This window comes from Saccostrea cucullata, unplaced genomic scaffold (assembly GCF_032062105.1).
Source record: "Saccostrea cucullata isolate Sc308-1 unplaced genomic scaffold, CSIRO_AGI_Scuc_v1 ctg120, whole genome shotgun sequence".
NCBI lineage: Eukaryota > Metazoa > Mollusca > Bivalvia > Ostreida > Ostreidae > Saccostrea > Saccostrea cuccullata.
Genome location: NW_026937312.1, coordinates 355635 through 380016, shown reverse-complemented (window position 1 = coordinate 380016; position 24382 = coordinate 355635). Strand labels below are relative to the sequence as shown.

The following is a 24382-nucleotide window of genomic DNA, read 5'->3' as shown; positions in this document are numbered from 1 at the left end:
CAAACAGTTTACAATGCCACAAATGTTCTTTTTTTTAATTCAAAGATGAGGGCTAATTATGAGGAAAAATGTTAAAAAGAATATTAGATTACTGCTGAATTTTAAGCGAGAGTTTTGATTTTTTTTTTTAGCAACCATTGTGTGACAGATGACCAGAACACCTGACAGATCGAAACAAAGGACTCGATTCCGGCTAAAATAAACCAACAAACCACACTTCCTACACAGACTTACGCCATTGTAAACGTTATAGCTTCCCGAAGAAACAAATTCCAGGTGTACCATACTCTAAACCAGTCAAATATAGCATTAAAAACGTTTTCTGATTAAAATTTTTACAGATTTCGCCTGTCGTCTGTCTATTCTTGCTCTAACCCATAAAAACAGCTGAGTGGCACATTTTTCTTCCGTGACCTTTCCAAAACGAGACTAGCATATTGGGGAGCGTCTCAAAGGTAAACAAAACATATCGACAAATTAAGTCGGGCAGATTTATTTAATAAAAAAAAATTAACGACTTTGTGAACAGTCAGATTTATGAATTTGTTATACACCTCGGGCATTAAATTCATGCATTAAAATAAAAATATTTGTATCTAAAGGCAAAGTTTTTTTTTTTAAATTAAAATTTCTCAAAAGGAAGATCTATAGAAAACAGATTTTCAATTATAACATGTGAATGAAATGTCAAGTATTGCTGTACCTTTTCGTTGTCATTGTACAAATAATTTTCATGCAATCCTCTGCAAGGATCAGGAGCTTTTTTATTACACTTCTTACACATAGACGATTCCGTTTCAAACGATGAATCAATCACACAGTTGCTATTCAGATCCAAAGATTGCAAGTTTGTAAAATCCCACATTGATATTCAATAACATGAGAATTTATGGTAAAATTTAGATTTGCAAAGGAACTATTAAAGCAGGTTTTCAGTTGCACATAAATTTTAATTCATGTTTTTCTTCTCCATAACACTTGTCTTTTAATATTCGTTCGTTCCTTGTTCACAACACTTCACTGAATACATTATAACATAGCAAACCTGCTGATAACATGCGATGTTACTTATTATGGTAATTTATGCAACTGACCCCATGTCAAAAGTTCACCCAATCAAAAAACGTACAGTAGTCATGTGACGCACGTCTAAAAAAATTCCACTTGATACCGGCATTTCATCAAGAAGCAATAACACAAGAAAATGAGCTTTGCAAGATTAATTCCATTAAATGAACAATAATTTGTTTGATTTTTTTCTCTGAAGTCATTGCAAGTACCATTTTTCTTCCTTTTTCTCAGCTATTTATACATTTGCCTAATTTGCATATATATTGAAATAAAATCAAAATGACGTAAAGGGTTTGAAGCAATCTAGGGACCGTCTTAAAATTAATTTCACGGTTGGGGAAAAATATATTAAGTACGCTAGGTCTACTTTTTTTCCTTTTATGTATATAATATTTAGCAAGCAAATATTACATATATAAAATTGTAGAGGCTTTGCTGTAGTGAAGAAAAACATAATGTTTTCTTAGCTAAGGTAAGAAGTGGGCTTGTCTACACCACGAAATTTGATTGGCTAAAAAGGAGGTGTGTTGCATATGTGACCTTCACCGACTGATAAAAATATTTATTCTGTTTACCACATCGTCTTATTTGTTTTTTTCATACGAACAATATATTAAAATAGTTTTAAATACGCAATTTACCACTGTAATTGGCATTATTTCAAGATTGAAATTTAAAAGAAGAAAATAAATTTTGGGGGAAAATTAAACATATCCCCCACCCCAAATATAAGAAATTCCTTCTTTTTTTTTTTAAATTAAATCTCTCTTTATATCAGTATAATATGTAGCAACAGTATTGAAAACAGAATAAATTTACTTTAATATCTAAAAGTTTGAGACAGCATATCAAGGGAAATGAGAATTTATTCTGCTATTTAAAACAACCAAAACTCTCAGCCAGCTAAATGGACTGTTTACTTATTTGTCAGAAACTTTCACAAAGTCATGAAATTTTCCTTATTCATCATGATGTTAATGCCTCACCCTATCCTTAATGCAAACAATACTTACATAATAGACGAGAAACCTTTATTTCAGGGTTTTAAATTGCTGATCGTAGCACATTTTCACATTTTATTACAAAGAGATATGACTGCATGTATACAAATTGCATTCATTTAGTGAAAAAGGAATTTGGTCAATTGGTTAAAAATTAATTTGTGTACATGTATAACAATCCTCTTTTTTATTCCCTAGGTCAAAAGCAAACAAAGTAATAAACATTCCATATATTTTCAGTATTGTTTGTTGTTTACAATGGGGCAATAAACAGAATATATATACAATTATTGCTGTTTTTTGAGGTCAATACAATGATTTAGCCATCTGAAAAGTATTCACCGAGCCCGAAGGGCGAGGTGAATATTGTACTTCTGGCTAAATCATTGTATTGACCGAAAAAACAGCAATAATTGTTTTATTATATGATTCACTGATAAAATAATACAGCTCATTACTTGTTTGCACTTAATTAAGTCCTAGCCAAATACAAGAGAGAAGCAGAATTAAAATGTGAATAAACCTTACCAGTCGTATCAATTTGAAATGTTTTTTTTTTTTTTTTTATCAATTTTAGTTGCCGTGGGAAAAAAAATATGATGTCATTATTTTTTATAGGATAGATTTTGAAAGGAAGCAGTATTATCAGGAAAAATGACTGCCAAAAAGTTAAAAAAAATTGTTGTTCAGTAAAAGTGTTGGAGGGGGGTCCCTCATCCCCTCTTACCACCCTCACCCTAAAATATATATTCGTTTATGTTTTGTTCACATGAAAAAAAAAATCATAGTCGTTTAAATAGCTTTCCAAAACAATTTGCATCAATTTGGAATTTCCCAATCTATTTTTAGATCAATGTAGAGGAAATAAATCCTTGTATTGACCTGGAACGTCACGTGCAGGTCAATACAACGTAGTATTTTTCTAACATAGTTGGATCTCAGCCAATCAGAGAGATGGAAATTATTCGATCATATAATAAAATATATTATGATTATGAGAAGTATGTCAGAAAAGTACAATGCTGGTATTTCTGTAAATGTTTGTTTTCCTGACATCATCCTGCTTCTGCCGTGAGGATATCGTGAGGATATCATGAGATCCTCCTGAATGCTTGGGGAGGTCACCTAGCTGTTTACAGATACATCAGCCTGACTTCTGATGAAAGAATTCACAATATCTATGTGAAGACAAAAATATCCCCCTAAATATAAATTTCATTCTCCCTCTCTCTTGCCATTTGTATGTCAAATTTTGGAGAAAAAAAAAACTAGAGCTGTGAATAACTCATGGAAATTGATTTCTCAGTCTTTTGTCCTAAGAAGAAGTGTGAGACAAAATGGAAGAAAGAAAAAGAATTGTGTTTCCCACAAATAAATAATTCATCTTCCCAATTTTCCTCCCAGACTGCCAGATAGACTATCTGAGTAAATGCCTCCCTTCCCAATTATTTTGTTTGCCAAAAAGAAAAAAAACTCAATGGCCCAATCTGAAATCAAACAAGCTAGTCAACCTTAATGATTAAAAAAATATATAATAATTTGACTCTTTGAAGTCTTGGGCATGTGCATTTACTCTAAATCTTGCATCAGGAAAGAAATTGAATGAAAATCCAAAGACTGAACAAAGAATTACTCTAAGAATCAATGAATGACCAGCACTGAGAGAACTAATTTAAATGGAATCGATGAATGACCAGCAGTCCAGCACAGAACTTGGTTCAGAGATGATGGCAGTTTCATTAAATACTTGTACAGCTATACATCACTCTGACTCAATCAAACTGGACTCAGCAATCTCCAGCCTCCTCTGAAGGCATTTACAATTGCACATACTGATAATACAATCTATAAGTTATTGGGGGACAATTAACTTGATCATTTTTTTTTTCTTGTATGTCCTTTAATAATATTTATACATGTAACCTTGCCTGATAATATTCTAATGAAATGTAACTAATTTGCAAGATTAAATAAGTGTGGTCAGTCAGGAGTCCATGTGATGTGGAAAAAACCCTTTCAAGTTAAGAGTTTAGGATGGAAAAACAAAATGTTGGGATCCAGCTCCATCAAATAGAAATTTTAACATCACCATCCATCGAAGTATTGTACACCTTTATTTAAGTACTATGCCCCGTGCCCCCTAAAAAAATAAAAACCCTTGAAAATATGAATAAATCAACAATAACTTAATTCAATTATTTGAAGTCTATAATGAAATGAAACTTTCCACTGATTTAGACCAGTAATGATAAGTTAATGACCTTTATTTCAGAATTGTGGTGGGATATATCCTTTGTTTAACAGCTCTCTGGCCTCAGGGTATATGCCCAGAACATACGACAAGGGGATATAACAATACCATGTAAAAAGCCTGCCAACTAAATTCTAGAAAAAACATGACACAATTTTCACTGGTTATTGACACTTTCCTAACATAAAAAACAGTATGTATTGCCTAAAAACTTTTCTATGCTAACATTGCTGATATTCATTTATTTTCACGAAATAGATCAATGTTCTCTAAAATGAACAGAATTTCACTGGACCAGAAAATCAATTTATTTGTAACACTTCATTCTAACAATCGTGATCCATCACTTTTCACCCATCATCTAAAAGCGTCTTTTTTGGATGTTTTTTTTTCTACATGATCTTCGCAGCCAATGGCCATGTGAATGTTCTACCGATTTTTTCCCCTTACATCAGCATTATAAAACAAATTCGGATAAAGATCGTTTTTTTTGTTCGTTTGACAAGGATACTCCCTAAAAGGTTAAACATTCTGTAACCTACGAGTTCAAGGTCCAATAAACGTAAAATTGATATGCCTTTCACCCTGTTGTGATAGAAAGAAAATTGTCTTTGGGCATCAAGTGTCAGTATGCAAAGACAAACATGTCTGAACTATTGCTTTGCATCAGACCAAATATCTTCTTCGGATTTTAAATTAAACTATTAGTATGGGTTAATTTGCATAATCAACAGCATGTACTGTAAAATATACGGTATGTATGTACAAAATATATATAGTACAAAATTTCCCAAATTTTGTTCATATTCTTCTTACCTTGGCTGAATTTCTCAGAACAGTAAAATTGATGCCAATATCTATATATAAATACAGTTACTGTACATATGCTGCGAAAACGTGCATCCCTTATCAGCAGATATATTGCACAATGCATCAGAGGGTGTTATGTTTGTATACAAGCTTGTCAACAGAAACTATTTGTAACCAATATTTACTTAATACACCTATTATCTTTACAAAAACCATTCACTAAAATTGACAATCTGAACTTTGCTAAATAACTAACAATAGACTTTAGCCAGCTGTTTATTATAAACTTATATATTTATTTAGGTTTGTAATCATAAACACTTATAATAGTATACACAGCTGTAAAAAGACTATATTTTGTTATTGAGAAATTACTTCCAATGTTAGGTTCTGTTAATTATGTACTTTTAATTTAATTGTAAACTTTAACAGCATCCCCCGAGACATTCCCAGGGAAATAACATCACGAGAAGTAAATTAAGTGTTACGTAACTTTAAAAAAAAATGCTGACATTGCAGCCATGAACATTAGATGACTTATTTATAAGATCTGGGTGACTTTAACTCTCCTAATTTCTCTTTAGCACATACTTGCACACAAAATGTGTCTAGGTTTCTCCTTGGGTCTGCCAAAAATTTCCACTAATTATGGGCATTATAACAGTAAAATGTGGCAGTTTGACAGTTATAAAATGACCTTATTGTTGTGCCCACCAAGGCTTCTCTCCCCCTGCTGTGTTCCTCTATAATCACAATTATCTCCCCCTAGTCAGGTAACACTTTGATCATTACATGTTATATAGTAACATGTGCAGTATCAAAGCTGAGATTTGTTTGATGGCCCCAATAACATTATCATCTCATGTCATCAGTATTTACCTCTCTTCTCCCTCTAGCTCAACTCATTGTCGCATTGTAAGATATAACCGTTAGAGAGGATATCCTATAGTCATGAAATTTTATAGCACCAGGGGACACGGAATTCCTGATGTAATCACATTTTAAGACCTATTTAATTGTATGCCATGTTTTCAGAGCCATCCTATGTGTAATGGAATTAAGAATATTAATGGTGATGGAAGGATACATTATTGGTATCGATTTTTCTTTCCACGAAGCATCAACAAATCAAGCTAGGAGACTAGTGGAAGTGCTGGAGAATAAATACTTAATCCATTCACTGATTCTTACTGATTCCCCAAAGTCACAAAAACTAATAAAAAACAACTGATCAAAACAGTTCACAAAATAAAAACAAGGAATTTAATTAAATAAATAAACCTGAATAAAATCCTTAGGGTCTCCCTATATGATGATAACATTTCCTCTCAAGCTTTTACTTCGGCATATATTTTGTAACTTCAAGGGGTAAAAAAACCCCAATGAGAATAGATAATGCTGACTCAGGAGAAACCAGACCGTTCTGCCTATACATTGACTTATGGTATATTGCCCTCACAATTAGAGAAGACATTAAATACATATAAAGGCAGACATAGAGTCTGAGTAGTAGGTTTCTGTTTGACCCTTTATGGTCACTTGGTCAGACCTGTGCGCTACATGCCTTGTGGTGGCGAGATGAGGGATGTCCAGCTAAATATATCATTTGTCACTAGTAAACTTAAATTATATGTTGTTATATTAGCAAAGGTGTAACATATTAGATGCACATCGCACTTGTCACATATTAATGTATTTGAATATAATCTCAAACAGCTATATTCAGTGTTTATTAATCTTAAAACTTAAATTTCATTTAATTGTGCACATACTGTATAGCGAATGATATTGGGTTGACCATAAAATTTAGTCTATGAAGAGTTATCCTTGAATTGTGTAATCTTCCAGAAATCTTAGTTTGGAGATGATCAGTACTGAGCTATATGCTTTATGTGTCCATGTGGTGCAAACCTTGTCCTTCAGCAAATCCACAGATTTCACAAAGCCTGATGAACCAAAGTACATTTATTAATGCAAATTAAGTTTGTGTTCTGATGGATTTCCTCAAGCCATATGTTTAATGCACTGTTAAGCTATCTTCCCCAATTTTAAAATAACAATTCCCAAATATCGAATATACATGAAAGTCAACACTGAGCAGTGTTCAAGTGCTCAAGATTAGAAAAACAATCCTTTCCTATAACCACATGCACCATTTAATATGTGATAATCCATTTTGCATTAAATTAAAGCAATTGAAATCATTTATCACTAAATGTTGACTCAAAGTTCAAAAATACATGTTATTATAATTTATTTTTGAGTATAATATATACATGAAAATGTCATACCAGACTGCACGGATGTACTTATTTATTAAGAGTTCCAGGAAATATCATGCTGATTACATGCACTATATGGACTTTCTGATTATAACTTTTATTGTCAACCTTCACTTGGCTACATATATTGGAACATCATTTAATTCATCTGTCTTAAATCGCTCATTTTTAATGTCTTTAGATAAGACTACATGAATTCATTTAATATTGAAATCATACACATTGTAACTTAAAAGCTAGAGCCTTCATCAGATAGATACAAACAACTGACAACATCTAACTAGCCTTAGGGTCTATGACAGTTTATTACCGGTATGCACCATAGAGACCCAAGTCTTTGCAGAAATGGATTCCTTTCAAATGCACACTAAATCTTAAAGCAAACTCACTCACTTTTTTCACTGACTCAATTCTGAAAACAACACAGAAGCCCAACCTTTTCCCATATGATGCATTCTAATATTTTTTTAGATGTTGGTCAACCAATTTGTTTACGGCAATGGTCACTTTGCTGACCAACATTAACATGCTTGAGTGACCTTTCAATGTGGAGGTCAAATGACCTCAGCTCTCATAAACCAGCCTTGGTCTTCTTGTACAATACACCAATCTTCACCGGTAAGGGGAACAGGTACAAAATTTACACCTGAGAGGTGTGTGTGTTACCTTTGATGTTATCAGGATCTCACTAAGGTACTGCAGTATTATGCACCATACATCACCTGTAGTGGCACGGCAAATTCTGCTGATACTTTTACTTTTCATTAAATTATCATATCTACTGGGTACAACAAACCCCAAAGGAAGAATCTAATTTTATACGTAATATAATACCTGCTAGGTAGTATAAACCTTTCACAAAAGCTAGTGTTTTCTTAAAGGTGAATTTAGACTAAGGGTTGTGTACATAAAATCCCTAATATAGCCTATCTAACATAGAGCCATAAACCACCGATAATTAAGCAGGCTTTTGCACTTGTGTGGGATGATGAATTACTCAATCTTTATTGCTGCAATCAATGGAACAATTACTGCTGAATTGACAGATTTTACAGATAGACTTCAGCAAATTGTTTATCCAAAAAACCTAACTGTAGAAATCTCGATAAATTATGTGCCTTAGGTCTTTTGTAAAAATATTTGTTCATGCAATTACATCTTGAATGGTTATGTACACTTTGCCTGCAATACTGCAACAATTTTCCAGACATACAATAGGCAAAGAATGCATCATTATCATTTTAAAGTCCATTGTTGTCTCAAAAGTTAAAAGCATTCCATTTTGTTACAGTTTATTAGAACATTATATGCATGGTTCCAAGCCAAAAGATTTATGAGTTGTCAAAAGACATTTATAACATTATTTAAGGGTCAAATGATTTACGAAAAGCATCTGTGTCTAAAACATAGCATAATTAAACAATCTGAATAATTACAAAGAGGAAACTAAAGTCATGTCCTTTTTTTAAATTGTAGGACATACATCACACATCAAGAACTGCGTTTATTAATATTTCCCCTAAATGTACGAGCCAACATTGATCTTAAATCATTTTGTGGAGCCAGGGGTCATTAATGGAGTTGCCTTTTAACCCCAAGTTCACCCACAGAACCATAAAGATCCCTGCGATAGAGTCCCCTGGCTATCAGCTGTGTCCCAGGCCGTACCGGGGACCAAGAGAATAACGCTCGGAGACAAAGAACCAAGTCATCCCCTGGTCAAGGCCGGAGACTAAAAGACAAATCTTCCGGCATCTCTCATTCGTTGGACATGCCTGGATGGAAACAGATGACATTTGATCGTCTAATATAACTCCCCCTTCTTAATACATAAAATACAATGGCCCCTGTACATCCTATTTTTAAAATAACAAAAATACTAATACTTGTTAAAAAAATTTCAACAGCAGAATTTTGCTTACATTGCAAATTTTTTGCCCTTATTTTTGTCTCATAATTATCACTCTGCTAGATCAAATATCACTTATTCAACAAAAACTAACAGTGCAGTGCTTATTAGTTATCTGACATTTTGTGCTCTATATATCATGTAACACCCTTTACAATTGATTCACTGAATTGTGCATAATATTCCCTTTTTTGTGAAAATTTGACCTTATTTGAATCTTTGGCATACTTCCCAGTATGTTAAGAAAACTTTAATCCCCTCCACAATGTACTCTTAGAAAATTAAAGGACTTTAAAAAATTGGTTTTCAATTCTGACCAGACCTGAAGACTTCCTTCACGGGTCGTTTCATGTGATTTGGGGTTGATTGAAGTTTGCACATCGTATATCTACGACTTACCCTACAGAACATTCTAGATGCTTTGTCATTAACTGTGACAAAGATGTTTTTCTACATGAATATTTTTTTTCCATCTAAAAAGGAAGTAATAGTATTTTTCAAGATATAGGAATAAGGAAGTCTATAGTACCTCTGCCATTATACCCATGTGTATATAACACGTACTGATCTACGTATATTCCCTTTACAATTTTCCAGAAATATTTTCATCAAATTTCTTTCATTATGATATCATAAAATTGTTATAATTACCCTCATCTTAATAAGCTTAAATGAAAACTGTTTTTCAGCTGTAAATGTATACATTTCCAATTACACATGGAACTCTTCTTTTGTGATAAATTAACTTGGGCACAGATGTCGTATTTCAAGACTGTTCAGCTATACATTCAGAAAATAATTAATTAGCCAAACTTCTACAGCTATAAATGCAATTAATTTAGTTAAAAGAAGCCGGCAAATAAAATAATTAATTACTAAACTAGACAAACTTCTACATTTCTCCTTGCTATTTCTTGCTTCAAATGCAATTAATTTAGGGATATTGCACTATATTGCAATGAAGATTATAATGCAGGTTAACTAATTAATTTATAAGGAAGTGCATTCCTGAATTCCCCTCAACGGCAGAAAATTTTGATCATTTTGTAAAATTTTGACTTATTTTAACTTCAAGAAATCTTTTGAAAAAAAAAAAAAAAACAAATAACGTAAAAATCTAACCGTCCTTTAAATTACAATAATCCATCCAAATTATGATATGATATAGAAATTAGGTTTTGTAGAATTAAAATATATGATTAGGTCGTTCTAAAAAATCTTTTACTAATTCTATTTTAACTAATAACAAAGTTTCATTTTCTATTATGATTAAATTCTTCACCTATAATATCATTTCCTGACAATCTCGGTTAATAGGGATTATATGGTAAATCCTACATCTACAAATCTCAGTGATACATATATTTGCATCATTTCTAAGATTTCTTGCTTCATACAAGTATTAGCTTTCCTATCTGACTTTTGCATAAATTCATAAAGCAATTGATATACATGTATTATGTTATATAATTTCTATCGTTCGTTAACATATCTTCAGGAAACCATGCGTAATCAGTATTGTATACAATAATGTACAAAGAACTTGAAGCTCCTGGCCATGTGAGTCGCCGATAAAGGGATATTGCACATATATTGCAATGAACTTTTACAACATTTGACTATAAAATAATGCAGGTTAACTAATTAATTTAAATAAGGAATAAAATGAAGGTGCAATTCAGGAGTTTTTTTCCCCTGCTGTTCTTGAAAGCTTTCATAATGCTTCTCAAAACATTTGATGTACAATAATGATTCTACTGTTACGTAATTTATCCTACAATTCTACAAATCTCAGTGATACATATATTTGCATTATTCAGTAATGTAAATAAACTTTTATTTCCTCCTGGGACGAACTATTTCTAAGATTTTAATAAGTTTTTAACAAACTACTATTAAACCAATAAATTCTTTCAAGTCTAACAGTGTTTCATAGTATATCTCTCAACTTTTTCAGTGTGGATCACATGTATCAAAATTTCAGCGATTTGAGTTTCTCTACCAGTTGATCTAGATTGTTCGTTTTTTTATTGTAGTGATCATTTTTCAAATAAATGTATTGAAAAAGAACATCCAGGTTTTGTATCATGATAAACTATTGACTTGGAATTGCTATGGCACACAATGGTTGTTTCAAAATGTGACTGTTTTATATATTTGGGAATTTATACCAGTGATTTGTTAGTAGTTTATTAGAATGGTTTATAGAAGTTTGTTAGAGTGGTTTGATAGTAGTTTGTTAGAATGGCTTGATAGTAGTTTGTTAGAATGGTTTGATAGTAGTTTGTTAGAGTGGTTTAATAGTAGTTTGTTAAGAGTGGTTTGATAGTAAATGTAGTTTGTTAGAGTATAGTTTGTTAGCATTCATTTGCCCCTGATGTTAACATAATACATGGCAAGCCATGCAATTTAAACTATTTCTATGGCACACAATGGTTGCTGGGATATATTGGGAATTTATTCCACATTCTTTGTCCTTGATGTTAAGTTTAACACAATATATGGCAAGCCATGCAATTTCATAAAAATGAGTTAAATATAGTTTTATCGACTGTAAAGTATAGTTTACGAACCCTTAACTAGTGTTAACAATTCGTAATTATTCGTTAACTATAGTTTTCATCTGTAAAACAATATTTAACAGCTGTAAACTATAGTTTAAGAATGCTAATCTAAGTGTTCATCTGTCTCTAATTAAATGTTAACGATAGATTTTTGTTGATAAACACAGATCTGATTCACATCTGTAAACTATCATTTACATTTAATACTTAAATGTTGTTATAATTATAGTTTAAAAAATTGTGAAACTATTTTCATCAAATAAACTATATTTTGCAGTCCCAAATGGTTGTTTTCAGTGTTCATTATATTTTACAGATGTGAAATATAGATTATCACGTAAACTATAGTTTACAGATGTGAAATATAGATTATCATCGTTAACTGTAGTTTACGGAACTTAAACTAATAGTTTACAGTCGATAAACCTAGTTTATCGACTGTAAAACTATGATTAGCTCATTTCTGTGAATTTGGCGTGCCATAACAATAATATTCCTACCTCTGACTCTGGAATAAAGTTACTGGGTCCCTTGCCATAAATTCTCCTGGGGATCTTAATGCTACTGCAGTTCTCCTATCAAAATAATCAATAAAAAAATCAATCAATGATTACATTTACTAAACACCATCATTATCATATTAAACAATAAATGTCAAATGACAGCAAGGTTGATTAATGCTTGTCATCTTTTTTGGGCCTAGTTTACATTATGTCCACAAAATCTTAAAATAATGTGCAAATTATTAGCAATGCTTATACCGATAAATTTGAGTTTATAAAATGCACTCATAAGAATATCAAGGCAAGATCAAGGACCTTTTCTTATATTACAATCTTCTTTAATATTAAGACAAGGATTCAAATCAGGTGAAAGTTTTTCTAAATCTATTTTTAGACCATGAATCAGCTGTGAAGTGAAATCAGCTGATATGGGCGATCAGCTGATCTAATCCCCCATCAGTCATTTATATACCTGACAGGTTACCTGTGTACCTGAACGATGACAAAGCTAAGCCACCTAGTGACAAGTTTATAGCAAATCTGTTAATAACATTCAAACAGTATGTCATTTATCAAAACCAATTTTAAAAGGTGTTTCATGTCTGCCCTTTATTTACACAATTTTATTCAAGTAATATTAAAAGAAAATTCTTTTGAAAATGTATCTTTTATGGATGGCTATGATATGGCACATTCTGTGCTTTAAAAAGTTAAATATCTAAGAGAAATAGCAAACTGAATGTTACATTTACTCTGTCAATCAATGCAGTGCTTAAAATCGTGATAAACACCGAGATCTCGTTAATGACAGAAAATGTTGCAAAATAATCATTAACAATGTCTACACCAATGCAAATATTTTTACAATGCTCTTCCCTTTCCAGCTTTAAAACAAAGAATGCTAAAAAAAGATACTGAAATAGACAGATGATTCCTTGAAGAAAACAACACTAGATAATTTAAACAAAGGACTAGAATCTCTACACCATAGATAAGGCCCCTGAATCAGCTGATCACTGACAGCTTCCTGGGGGGTCTGATAAAACTGTCCCACAAAATCTTGATGTATTGATGTGAATTACATCTTCTTACAAGTGACACTCATAATTAGCTTGGAGCCAATTGTTAGTACAGGAAAGTTCACAAGAAGGGCTGAAACATTCATCAAATATAGACTGAATCAGCAAGCCTATATATTTCAAGTGGAAGGGGGGGATCTGAAAATTTTGCAAAACATGATACTTTTTAGAGCCTCATAGACAGGAGAATGAAAAGACAACATAAAGAATTCACCAGGTAAAATGAGGTCAAAAGCACCTAATTTTACTTTAAAAGGACTTAAAACCTTTTCTCTGAAAGCAGCAGGAAAGAAATCCTATAAAGGCTCAGACCTGATGGAAATCTCTGAGAGTCACAAAAATATCTGACATCGCAATTATGTATTTGTGTTTTTAAAGAAAAATAAAATAATAAAATATTTAAAGGAGTGTTACTGGTATTAAATTTTATCTCTTTAAAGGAACAAAGTATTTGCACAGTTACTAATTTATTAGCTTGAATTCAATCCAGTTTAAACATTTTTGAAAAAAAAAAATAGCTAGATGTCTCTTTTTGCTCTAAATATTTTAAATTTTTCACTTCTTGCACTTTAAAAAGTCACTAATAACAACAACAAAATCCACTTTTCAATTATAAATCATTCATTTCAAGTCTGTTGTGGATAAAGAGAATGCAATTCCAATGACATTTCAGTCAGGAATCTTTGGTGCACATGGGCAAATAGATGTCTTCACTGAAAGATATTTATGTGCAACTCTATAAAGTTTCTCATAAATATCTTCAAGTGAAGAAATCAATTTGCCTATGTGCACGCAAAGATTCCAAATTGGATTCTTCAGTTTTCAGAATAAAGGAAATTTTTTTTTAAAAGTCAAACATTCTTTTTTTTTGTTCCCTCCACAAGAAGCAGAACTATAAATTTTGTAAAGGAAGAAAAACTTTTAATAACATCATTGCAACCATGAATTGTTTATTTTGGAATCTGAATTTCTTATAAAGCCCTGAAAAATTGGTGAAAGATGTTTGTGTACTGATAATGAATGGGAAACTCCTACTTTGTAGTAAAAGGACACACAGCAAAAAGTATCTATGAATGATATTTCCTTACTTGTACTGTACTTTTTCAAGCTAAGTTTTACTTAATTGGTGAACTTGGGAATTGCATTGATAATAGTTATTTGTACAAAACTCGCAAAAATAGACCCCCATCCACTCACATGGAGCATGTCTGCCTAGAAAAAATGCATACTAATGAGTACCAGGAAAATTATTCAGAATGAATTAATTCGAGACTCAAAACTCAAAAACTGACAAAGTTATATCTTTCAGTAAAAGAGGTCTCAGAAACAAAAAAAATCAGTCAAGAACTATTCAAACAACAATATATTTACACCCTAGAAACATACGACTAATTAGGACCAAATAGACCTTAATGAACACTCGTCTGAATAAAACTTTTCCACTTTATTATTAGATCAATACTTCTGCTATAATTAACAGGACTCCATCAGGGTTAGAAAAGTTTCCGATAACTTTTACATTCTAATGGACTGGGGACCCCTGTGAGGATGTTGTTACACACAAAAACCTGGAGGGGGTCTGACCTGTATCCCTCAACACCTACATCTGACCCCCAGGGCACCCCTCATCAACCAGCTGCAGGTGGCTGTCACATTTACAGCTATAGTATAATATAAACATAACAAAGTGATGCATGATCCTTCAGTCTTTTGACATTTGTTAATCATAGCTGCATGTTTACTTTGTTGCAGAATTGTAAATTGAAATTTCATCACGTCAGATGAGTAAATAAACCTTATTATTAACAAGTCTTTCATAACTTACAGATATATAACTTAAATACATATTCAGTTTATAAACTGTGAAAAGATAGACACAAATCTTAGAAAATAAGATGTGTTTGTCAAAAACTAATGCCCCCATATAATGGTAGCTTATGGTGAAGGTTGAAGTTTCTTGAATGCAAGTAAAACTCCAAGGTCAAGTTAAAGGAAAATACTAGAAATTGTAGATATCAAGTGGAAGGTCTTTTCACAAAGAATACAGCTGTGAAATATGAAAGCCCTAGTACTACCTATCCAAACGCTATGGCCTGGGTTAAAGATTTTTAAAAGGGAGTCAAACTCTAAGGTCAAGGTCAAAAATATTTATACCAATTAAAAGGTCTTGCCACAGTGAATACATATGTTAAGTTTGAAAGCCCTAGAACCAAATATTCAAAAGTTATGGCCAATGTTATAGTTTGGTATTTTCTTATGAAAGTGGACCAAAGTCCAAGGTCAAGAGGTCAAATTTGGTGGCACCAAAAGAAAGGTCTTAAAATTTCTGAGGATTGCACCTGTGAAATATAATAGCCAAAGCTCACCCACGACACTTAGTAAAAGTTATGAGCAAACTCCATCAAGGTCAAGAGGTCAAATTTGGTGATACCCAAAGAAATTTCTTCACAGTCCCAAGGAATACACCTTTGAAATACGAAAACCATTGTCCCACCCTGGGTCAAAAGTTATGGGCAAGGTTAAAATATCTGCAAACAAACAGATTGACAGACATTACAATGGACAGTTCAAAAACTATATACCATGAAATCTTTAATAACAGGGGCATTAAAAAGAAGAAAAAAGTTCTAACCCTTGCCATTAAAAAAAATAAAAACAGTTACATGTAATTGATTACATGTATTACATATTCAGTGATATGACATTTCTGTTTGACAGATGTGTGTAGGCAAACCACATGTCATTTGGTGAGAAATGGACACTTCCTGCAAAAGGCACCAACAAAACCACTACTCTTGGTCATTAAGTACATATATACAAAGTAGGAGACTCCATAATTCTGATGTGTTGGTCAGACAGGTCTGATCACCAGCGGCCATAAGGCTCAGATGGTAGGGCACCAGCTAAGACTAGTCATTCAGCTAAATGGCCAAAAATAAATCCTGGTCTGATCTCTTGCATTTTATCCTAATGCAAGTTACATTTGGATGCAGAACTATTCTCTGGAAGAGAAAAGGGTGAAAGACCTGCAAGGAAAAAGCCATGATGATGGTTGTTGTTTTTGTGGGGCATATTTTGATTACATTTCAATTGATATTTGTTGTTATATGGAACACTAGTTTGACAGTGTAAAGCTGAACAATATATAAAAGAAAAGATCAGTGAAGTGACAGAATTAACACAAGTTAAAATTGGCAGGGGTATTCTACCTCTAAAATGTTTGATATTTGTTGTTATATGGAACACTAGTTTGACAGTATTAAGTTGAACAATACTAATAAACAAAAGATCAGTGGTGACAGAATTAACACATTAAGTTAATTGGTGTTTGTTAATCGTCCTAACATCATTTAAAGTTGCTTCAAAAGTTTCTCAACTAACGCTGAGTACCTGTTGATTAAACCAATCTGATTTAAACATGACCACACTAGATGTACCCAGTAACCACAGGTTTACAGAGTTTTAAAACAAAACTGCAACATGATTGCAAATGGACAGACCAACCTAATTAAAGCATTTAATCTGTTATTAAACCTTTAAATTATACAGAATTTAGAGATGTAACAGGTCAAATTTCAATTTAATCTGCACCTGGGGTTTGATTTTTAACCTAGCTATACCATTCATTGTAGTGATTTTTTTTAAATATTCTATTTGGCAAAATAATCAAGACTATGCCTCAAGATATTACGTGTAAATGATTGCTGTAAAATACTCATTAAATCTAAACAAAGACAAAAACAGCAACCATTAGACCCTTTATCTCAGAAAAGTATTTCAACGATTTCAATAAAAACTCGGAAGTCTGAAGTCATGAACTGAGAATTAACAGGTGATAAAATATGGCTTCAAATAATATGCCGCTAAGCAACGTAACATTTCTGTCTTTTCCCTTGCAGCAGTAGTCTTGCCTTCAAGGTTAACTGAGATCATATGTCACATATAAGATCTGTTCTTCATTAAAATTTTGAAAAAAAAAACTTATGGAATCCATATATTATATTTTTTTCAAACTGGTTGTCATTTTTTAAAATCTAAAACCCCTTCGTGCTCCTTGATATAGTACAAGCATGGAAATTACTTTTAGAGAATATTTACCAGTTACATTTTTTACACGAAATTAATGTGCATTATATATAATGGGGCAGAAACTCAGCGGCATTTTCTGGTGGGGCTTGTTTTTGCCTATAAATCTGTGTTATCATAAATAACCCAAATATTTTCAAGGATCGTTCCATCGGAGATGCCTATCAGAGCGTGAATGTTTACGTTTATAAATTGCGTTGTAACTATATTTGGGACTTTTTGATAATGGTTAAAGACACAGTTTTACATTACATGTGAATGGCATTTTTACGTAACTTATTTGTCAAACTGATATAAATATATATAATAAGAAAGAAACCCAGATAATATGTGATCAGAAATCCTTTAAAAACAGGAAAAAATGTAATATGACAATAAACACTCAAAAATCATAATCAAATGTAAATTTCTTTTTTTTTTTAATTTACATCTTTTATTTTTGGTTTTACTTTGTATATGGAATATTAATTGCTTTTCAGTATTACATTATTAATGCTAATGTTAATAATGGGATATTTAAATTATGTGGATCATTTTATGCTGGAAAAATGAAATTAAAATATGTACTGTTGTATAAATAAGTCAGTGTACATTCTGTACATATAATGATATTAAACTCATTGAGCAAATTTAAGATAACTCAAGTATAGACCCTCTTTTCAAACCTCTGAGAGATTGCTAGAAAATTCTAGAAAAATATGGAATAATGTTATTTTTTTAGACTGTATGCATTAAAGAATTGATTTTAAAAGTCATTTAATTAACTGCCAACTAAACTTTATTAATTTAGCCTACAAAAGAATTAAGCATCACAGTTATCCAGTTATACTAAAAGAGTTTATAAATACAAAATGTTTCACAGGAATTAGTATAAAGGTTAGTTACACTTACAAAAATTACTGCCAAGTCTTTTAATTAGTACAAAAAGTTATACATTGAACTTTCCGAATATTTAATAGTATACAGATTAATTTTGCTATTAATTAAAATATTTATAAGGTTAACAATTTTTGAATGCACAGGTAGTTATTTCCAGACCCAGCAGGAAAAGACCAGCCATGCATTCTCCAAATAGAAAGGCCAATCGAACAAAAAAGGAATGTCAATATTTAGAGTTTGGCTCAAGGGTGGCCATACAAACACTCTGTATTGATACCAATAGCTATGTACTTGCTTCAGTAACAATACAGAGCTTAAATCTATAACTTTACCAGTAGTGTTTTGAATTTACCCATCAGCAGTTTTACTTTGTGAGTGGGAGGTCCTCTTTTATTTAGAAGTCTATTAAGAATTACATTAAGTCTTTAGATCAATTTTCCAGTTTATTTCATGGCATTTTAAATTTGAATACCGTTCATCACTTTTTAACTGCATGGTGAACCAAATCTGTACATTTATATATTATCAGCAATTTTCTTTTGGAAATTAATTTCATTATCTTTAGGCAATATTTGTATAGGTCATATTGAAAATTAAACTAAAATTCTTGCATAACCATTTACCAATAGATCAAATTCTGGGACCCCTGTAACCTTTAATATTCAAGTTTAGAAATTGAGTGATATATATTTTCTAATCTTCATATTCTACAGGTGGTTCAAATTGTATGACAATGATGCACCTGAACTAAGAGTACAAAAAAATACATTTCTTTTTTCAATACAATTCTATGAACAATGCATTTTTTTAAATCAATTTTTTTGTGTGTATTTCATACTGCGACTTAAAAAGAGGATAGGAAGGACTTAAGATCCCCGACTATGACCAGTGCATTCTACTTGACTGATAAACTGACCGCAACTACGCAGGAAGAAGAACGCGGCGATGATGTAGATATAAACCTACACATCCTGAACTCAAATAGTAGTTACTTCTTTATACGTAAAAGGAACAAAGGTTTGTAATATATAATACATACAGAAGCCCAATTTTATAAGATGATACAATGTACATCCTTAATCTAATGAAATACAATGATGATCTTGACATAAAAAGCTGTCTTCCGTGTTTAAGTGCTATGTTACAAATTAGAGAAAGAGGACAATGTGATCTTAGCTACTGTAAAATCTCTCTCAAGTCTTTATATTAATACACAGGACTGTTTATTTTTTTATCTTCAATGAATATCATCTCCCCGTTTTCTATATATTTACATAAAAGACACTCAATAAGGGATATACTGATCAAATATGTTACGTCATAATTACAGTACAAAGAATATCCGTATTGAAGTGCAGATTACTGATGCAATAGAGATCACGATTACACCTTTAATTTCAGTACATTAGACATGCTTAACCTGGGATTGGGCTGATCACAATGGATTAAAATGTTTCCAGTTTACTTAGGATTGGTCCAAACACTTAACACAGAATTTTATTTAAATTATTATAAGTTCTATATATCTACAGACATACAAGTCACCAATGTTTTTAAAATTTTCCTCCTAGTCTACATTTAAATCTGCTTTTAAAGGGGACAAATAAAAGTTTACATAATACTTTAAATATCACTTTAAATGAATGAAGTCTTATGCAAATGTTAAAAAGTAAGGGTTCAGATGACATAAATTATATATAGCACTTTGTTCGGTACAAATGAACCTAACTTTCTCCTTCACTTTGAATTTACATGCTTTAGAGGATAAATATTGAATAGTTAATGGATTTCTTTGATTTCTTAAAAGTACATGTGTTTTGAGAGATGTTCACAAAAATGTTGACCTTTACTTCATTCAGTAAGAATTTTTAAACAGACATTAATCATGCATAATAATGAAGACTTTTTCTGCTTGTTGTCTCAAATGATTTTCCCCATATAACATTTAATACCATATTATTGCCTGTAAAATATAGGATCATTTTGCACATTCAGGAAGATTTCATGGGGGCACTTAACACAAGAACAAGAGGACAACAGGGTGTTGAACATGACACAAGTCACATTTCCATGTTGATCAACTAGTCCTTGTTGGTGTAAGATTAAAATAACGTAGGAAATAATCATCAGCCTACCTGTATGTCGGCCAGGAGATTTGTACACCACTCCCTGACGTCTTCAAACGGACAGTTGGTGGACAGTCGGAGAATGTCTGGTAGATGCTCCTCCACTAACGGGTTGATGGGGAGGGGGTTCCCATTGTCCACTATAATTCTGTCCTTTGGACTGCCATAGCCATTTACCCAGGCGTCTAATGTCAGTTTGATCATGTCAAACCCGTGCTTTCTAGCATTAGGGTCTCGACTCGCCAGAACATGGAAGAAGCGAAGGGAGTCTTCGTCTCGGACACCATTCCGGCTTACAGTAGATGCCATCAAGGTTTTATCCTGTACGAAAAAAAATATAAACACTATCTCAGATGTAAAGATCTCAAAACCACGGATATGTCAAAGTGAGGTTGAAGTCCAAAACCCCTTTTTCTTTAACGTATGTATTTTAACTTCAATATCTCAAACCCTTGGATATATCAGAGTTTATCCCGTCGATTTCACTATAATGAGGGTTTACAGTAAACAAGATATGTGAAAGATGCAAAGGATTTTATACATTTTTTTACTGATAATAAACTGAACATTTATCTTCTCTCAGCTGCATTAACGTGTTTGAAAAATCAATTTAATAACCACGATAATAGCAGAGGAGGTATGGTTCAATTATCCAACACCAACGCTAGTTTACTCTGGAAGTAAGGGAAGCTCTAATGCCAAATACATGTACATAATTGTGACAGACCATTGACCAGGATACAACATTCAGATAAAAGATAACATCAAAACTTGAAATGTCTTTTTATTTTAACAGAAAACTTTCATAGACCTGATGTCCCAAAGATTTTACTTAGCCATTAATGGAGAAAGGTTGACAGCTAACAAATGGCCATTTTTTTGAATAGATTACATGTATTACTAAAATACTAACACAGTTTTCTCTGCCAAGTACATATTTTGCAATTCTACTGACATTTAGATATCTAGAGTAAAGTTATATAAATGTGTGGCTGATTTTAATACACTAGGAACCTATTTTTGCAGCTTATTCAAAATGTTGTGTAGATTAATTAACTGTTAAAATGGGAAAGAGGTTTGGTGGGGGTGAAGCCAGAGGGAGATTTTTTTTCCTGGGTAAAAAAAAAAGGTGCAACTGAATTTAATTTATGATGTGAAATGTTATTACAATCATATGTTGCAAAGAATTTTTCATTTTTAAAAAAATTGTGTCAACCTGTTCCTGGACATTGATTCATTAGCCCCCATGTGTTGTTCTTCTTGCCTTTACTGTATTTTTACCCCCTTACTGCATTGTACAGTAGATTTTTATAAACAAAATGAGCAATAGCCATTGTCAGTCCACCTGTTACAGGCAGTAGCTGTCCTAGGACATTGAGTCATCCAAATTGATCTTTCACATTTTCATATCACAATGCAATTGTTACACGTTTTCAATCATCTTAAATATATGTTATGCAAATATCCATATTCTAGTTATTTTATTCATACTGAGTCATACAAAATGATAAATAATATGGTCAAACATGTACAGCAAAACTCATTTTATTAGCGCAAACGCGGATATTGCGAATTTACGGATATAGCGAAGTCATCATTGATTCCCAGCTATATAAATTTAATGAATTTCTTGTACGGTTACAACGAATTACGGATATAGCGAAGTTATTTCATAGGTCCCAGTGACTTCGTTATAACCGAGTTTTGCTGTACAATGCAATTTTGTTTTAATAAATTTTGCTTTTAATAGTACATATTTAAGGAACTCCAAAACAAAGCTGCTAAACAAAAGTATTAGTAAACATAGATTTGGTTTTCTCTGCCCCTAGCTGCAGAATGGATCAAAAGCCCTATAGGTCCACAAAAATTAAAACAAAAGTTACATGCATGAAATTATAATGAAATGCATTCAAATTAATTAATACTTGCTACTGCAACAATAGGGAGAGAGGATGACAGATTAGACCAAAATTTTGAGAAACCCCCCAACCCCACCCACATTATAGAAGGCTGTACTTCTGGTGTCCTGTGTTCTTTATTTCTTGTTCTCTGCAAGTCATTTCAACTTAGGGAGTCACATTAATAATTTAGAATGAGGTAAATAACATGATAATTCAAGTGAAGGATTATTTCAGCTTAAACAAATAGCTTCAGATCTATTCAGTAAATATCTATCTTCAAATAACAAACATTTAGCACATATACATTTGATAACAATCATGAATACAATAAAACAAATGCATTATTTCTCATGATTATCAACATATCTGAATCATGGAGGGGGAGGAGGGCTTCAAACACTGGAACTTTCTGTGATTGACCTTGGCCCTACCTCCCCAAGAAAACATTAACCTCTGTTATGCAGATCTCTGGATTTTTTTTTTTTTGAATTTTGATGGGATGGACCCCTTCGAAAAGAAAAAAAATCCTGGGTATGCAAGACAATGACAAAGGAAAAGGTATGAGCTGATGGTAGAGAGTGAGCCAAGTTACTGAGCATAGTGATGAATTCTTTTTACCCCCCCCCCCCACCTCCCTCCAATACTTCTCTGCCACCAGACACACCAATGACAATTATTTAAGACTGGCAGCATGAACATTTCTGCTTTGCAAATTCCAATGAATTCAACAAAGAAAAAAACAATTTTAATATATACTAGATTAGATAGGAAGAATATTCAATGTACTATTTAGATTCAAAACATGGACCTCTTGAACCATTAAACACAGCCGCTTGGATACAAAACCTGACCAACAGGGAAAGAATCAGATAATCTTTTTTCAGTCATTAACATTAAATATGTACAAAAAGTAGTAAGGTTTAACCTTGATATAACATAAGTAAAGTTGGGCTAAACATAATCACTAAAAATATACATATAATCATTATATAAAATTAAAATGAGAAATGTCTGAAAACTGTAGGCCTACCAGTTAATATCACCAGTTATCACATGACAGCCTTACTTTTCTAATACAGAAGTAGGCCTAATTAATTTGACCTACTTTCTTTCGAGGAAATTCGGATAATACACGTTCAATGTTTTGAGGAAAATAATGGAATCATCAACCAATTCAGCAACTTTGCTTAGTCAGCAATTTCTGCTTGACATGTGCTTTGGGCAGTGATGATGCAATAATACACGGGGCGCGAGATAGGCCTAGTAACATGCTTGAACCACAAAACACGTCATACGGGCAACAGAAAAAACATTCTTGTAAGAAATGCTTTAAATGTAAAAAGTTTGCTTTTGTTTTAACAGGTACCCTTTGCCATATTGTATTGCATGTTATCTGTTTATAGCATACCAACCTATCAGCTGATTTGAAGGGCCAGGTAGATTACTCCGAGCTACATAGACCTGTAAAGCCCGTGTCATACCTAAAACGTTTTTGCGCTCATGAATAAAAGAGAAATTACACAATGCACAGTAAAGAGGTTTCTTCAAAAATAATGCAAAGAAACATACCTTTGTATACTCAGAAACTTTAAGGGTTGTTTTTGATAATTTCGCATTAAAAACGGCATGAACAGCGAGAAGACTTCTCCACAACTAGCGATGACCTTGCCATTAGGGGGCGGAGTTACCCTCCTTTACGCCCAATGAAAAACGAGAAATGAAAGTAATTTATTTTTAGTAGGCTAAGTTTTCCAATACGTGTACCATTGAACGGATAGCGGAAAATTTTCGTTATAAATAGATAATTCAAAAGGGATGCCTTTATCAATTTATATAAGAATGAGGCAAAATTGATCTATTTCAATTTCAAGACAATATATTAAAGATGGTAAATTACATTTTTTTAAATTAAAAATTTGA

The 24382-nt window shown here is 32.3% G+C and overlaps 1 protein-coding gene across 3 annotated transcripts in view; it reads right to left on the bottom strand.

The window, feature by feature from the left end:
- LOC134247889 (sestrin-1-like) overlaps positions 1–24164 on the bottom strand; it is a 31362-nt gene extending 7198 nt beyond the window's left edge. The window contains exons 1-3 of one of the 3 annotated variants that reach the window (XM_062730288.1): positions 24032–24164; positions 20571–20882; positions 12389–12463 (exon numbers count right to left, since the gene is read on the bottom strand). In XM_062730288.1, coding sequence (XP_062586272.1) covers positions 12389–12463; positions 20571–20870 — 375 coding nt within the window. In that variant the 5' untranslated portion in view covers positions 20871–20882; positions 24032–24164. Of the gene's footprint in view, positions 1–234; positions 538–703; positions 1036–12388; positions 12464–20570; positions 20883–24031 lie in introns of those variants that run through there. The other 2 variants (XM_062730289.1, XM_062730291.1) reach the window with 2 other exon arrangements.
- Between the last annotated feature and the right edge of the window lie 218 nt (positions 24165–24382).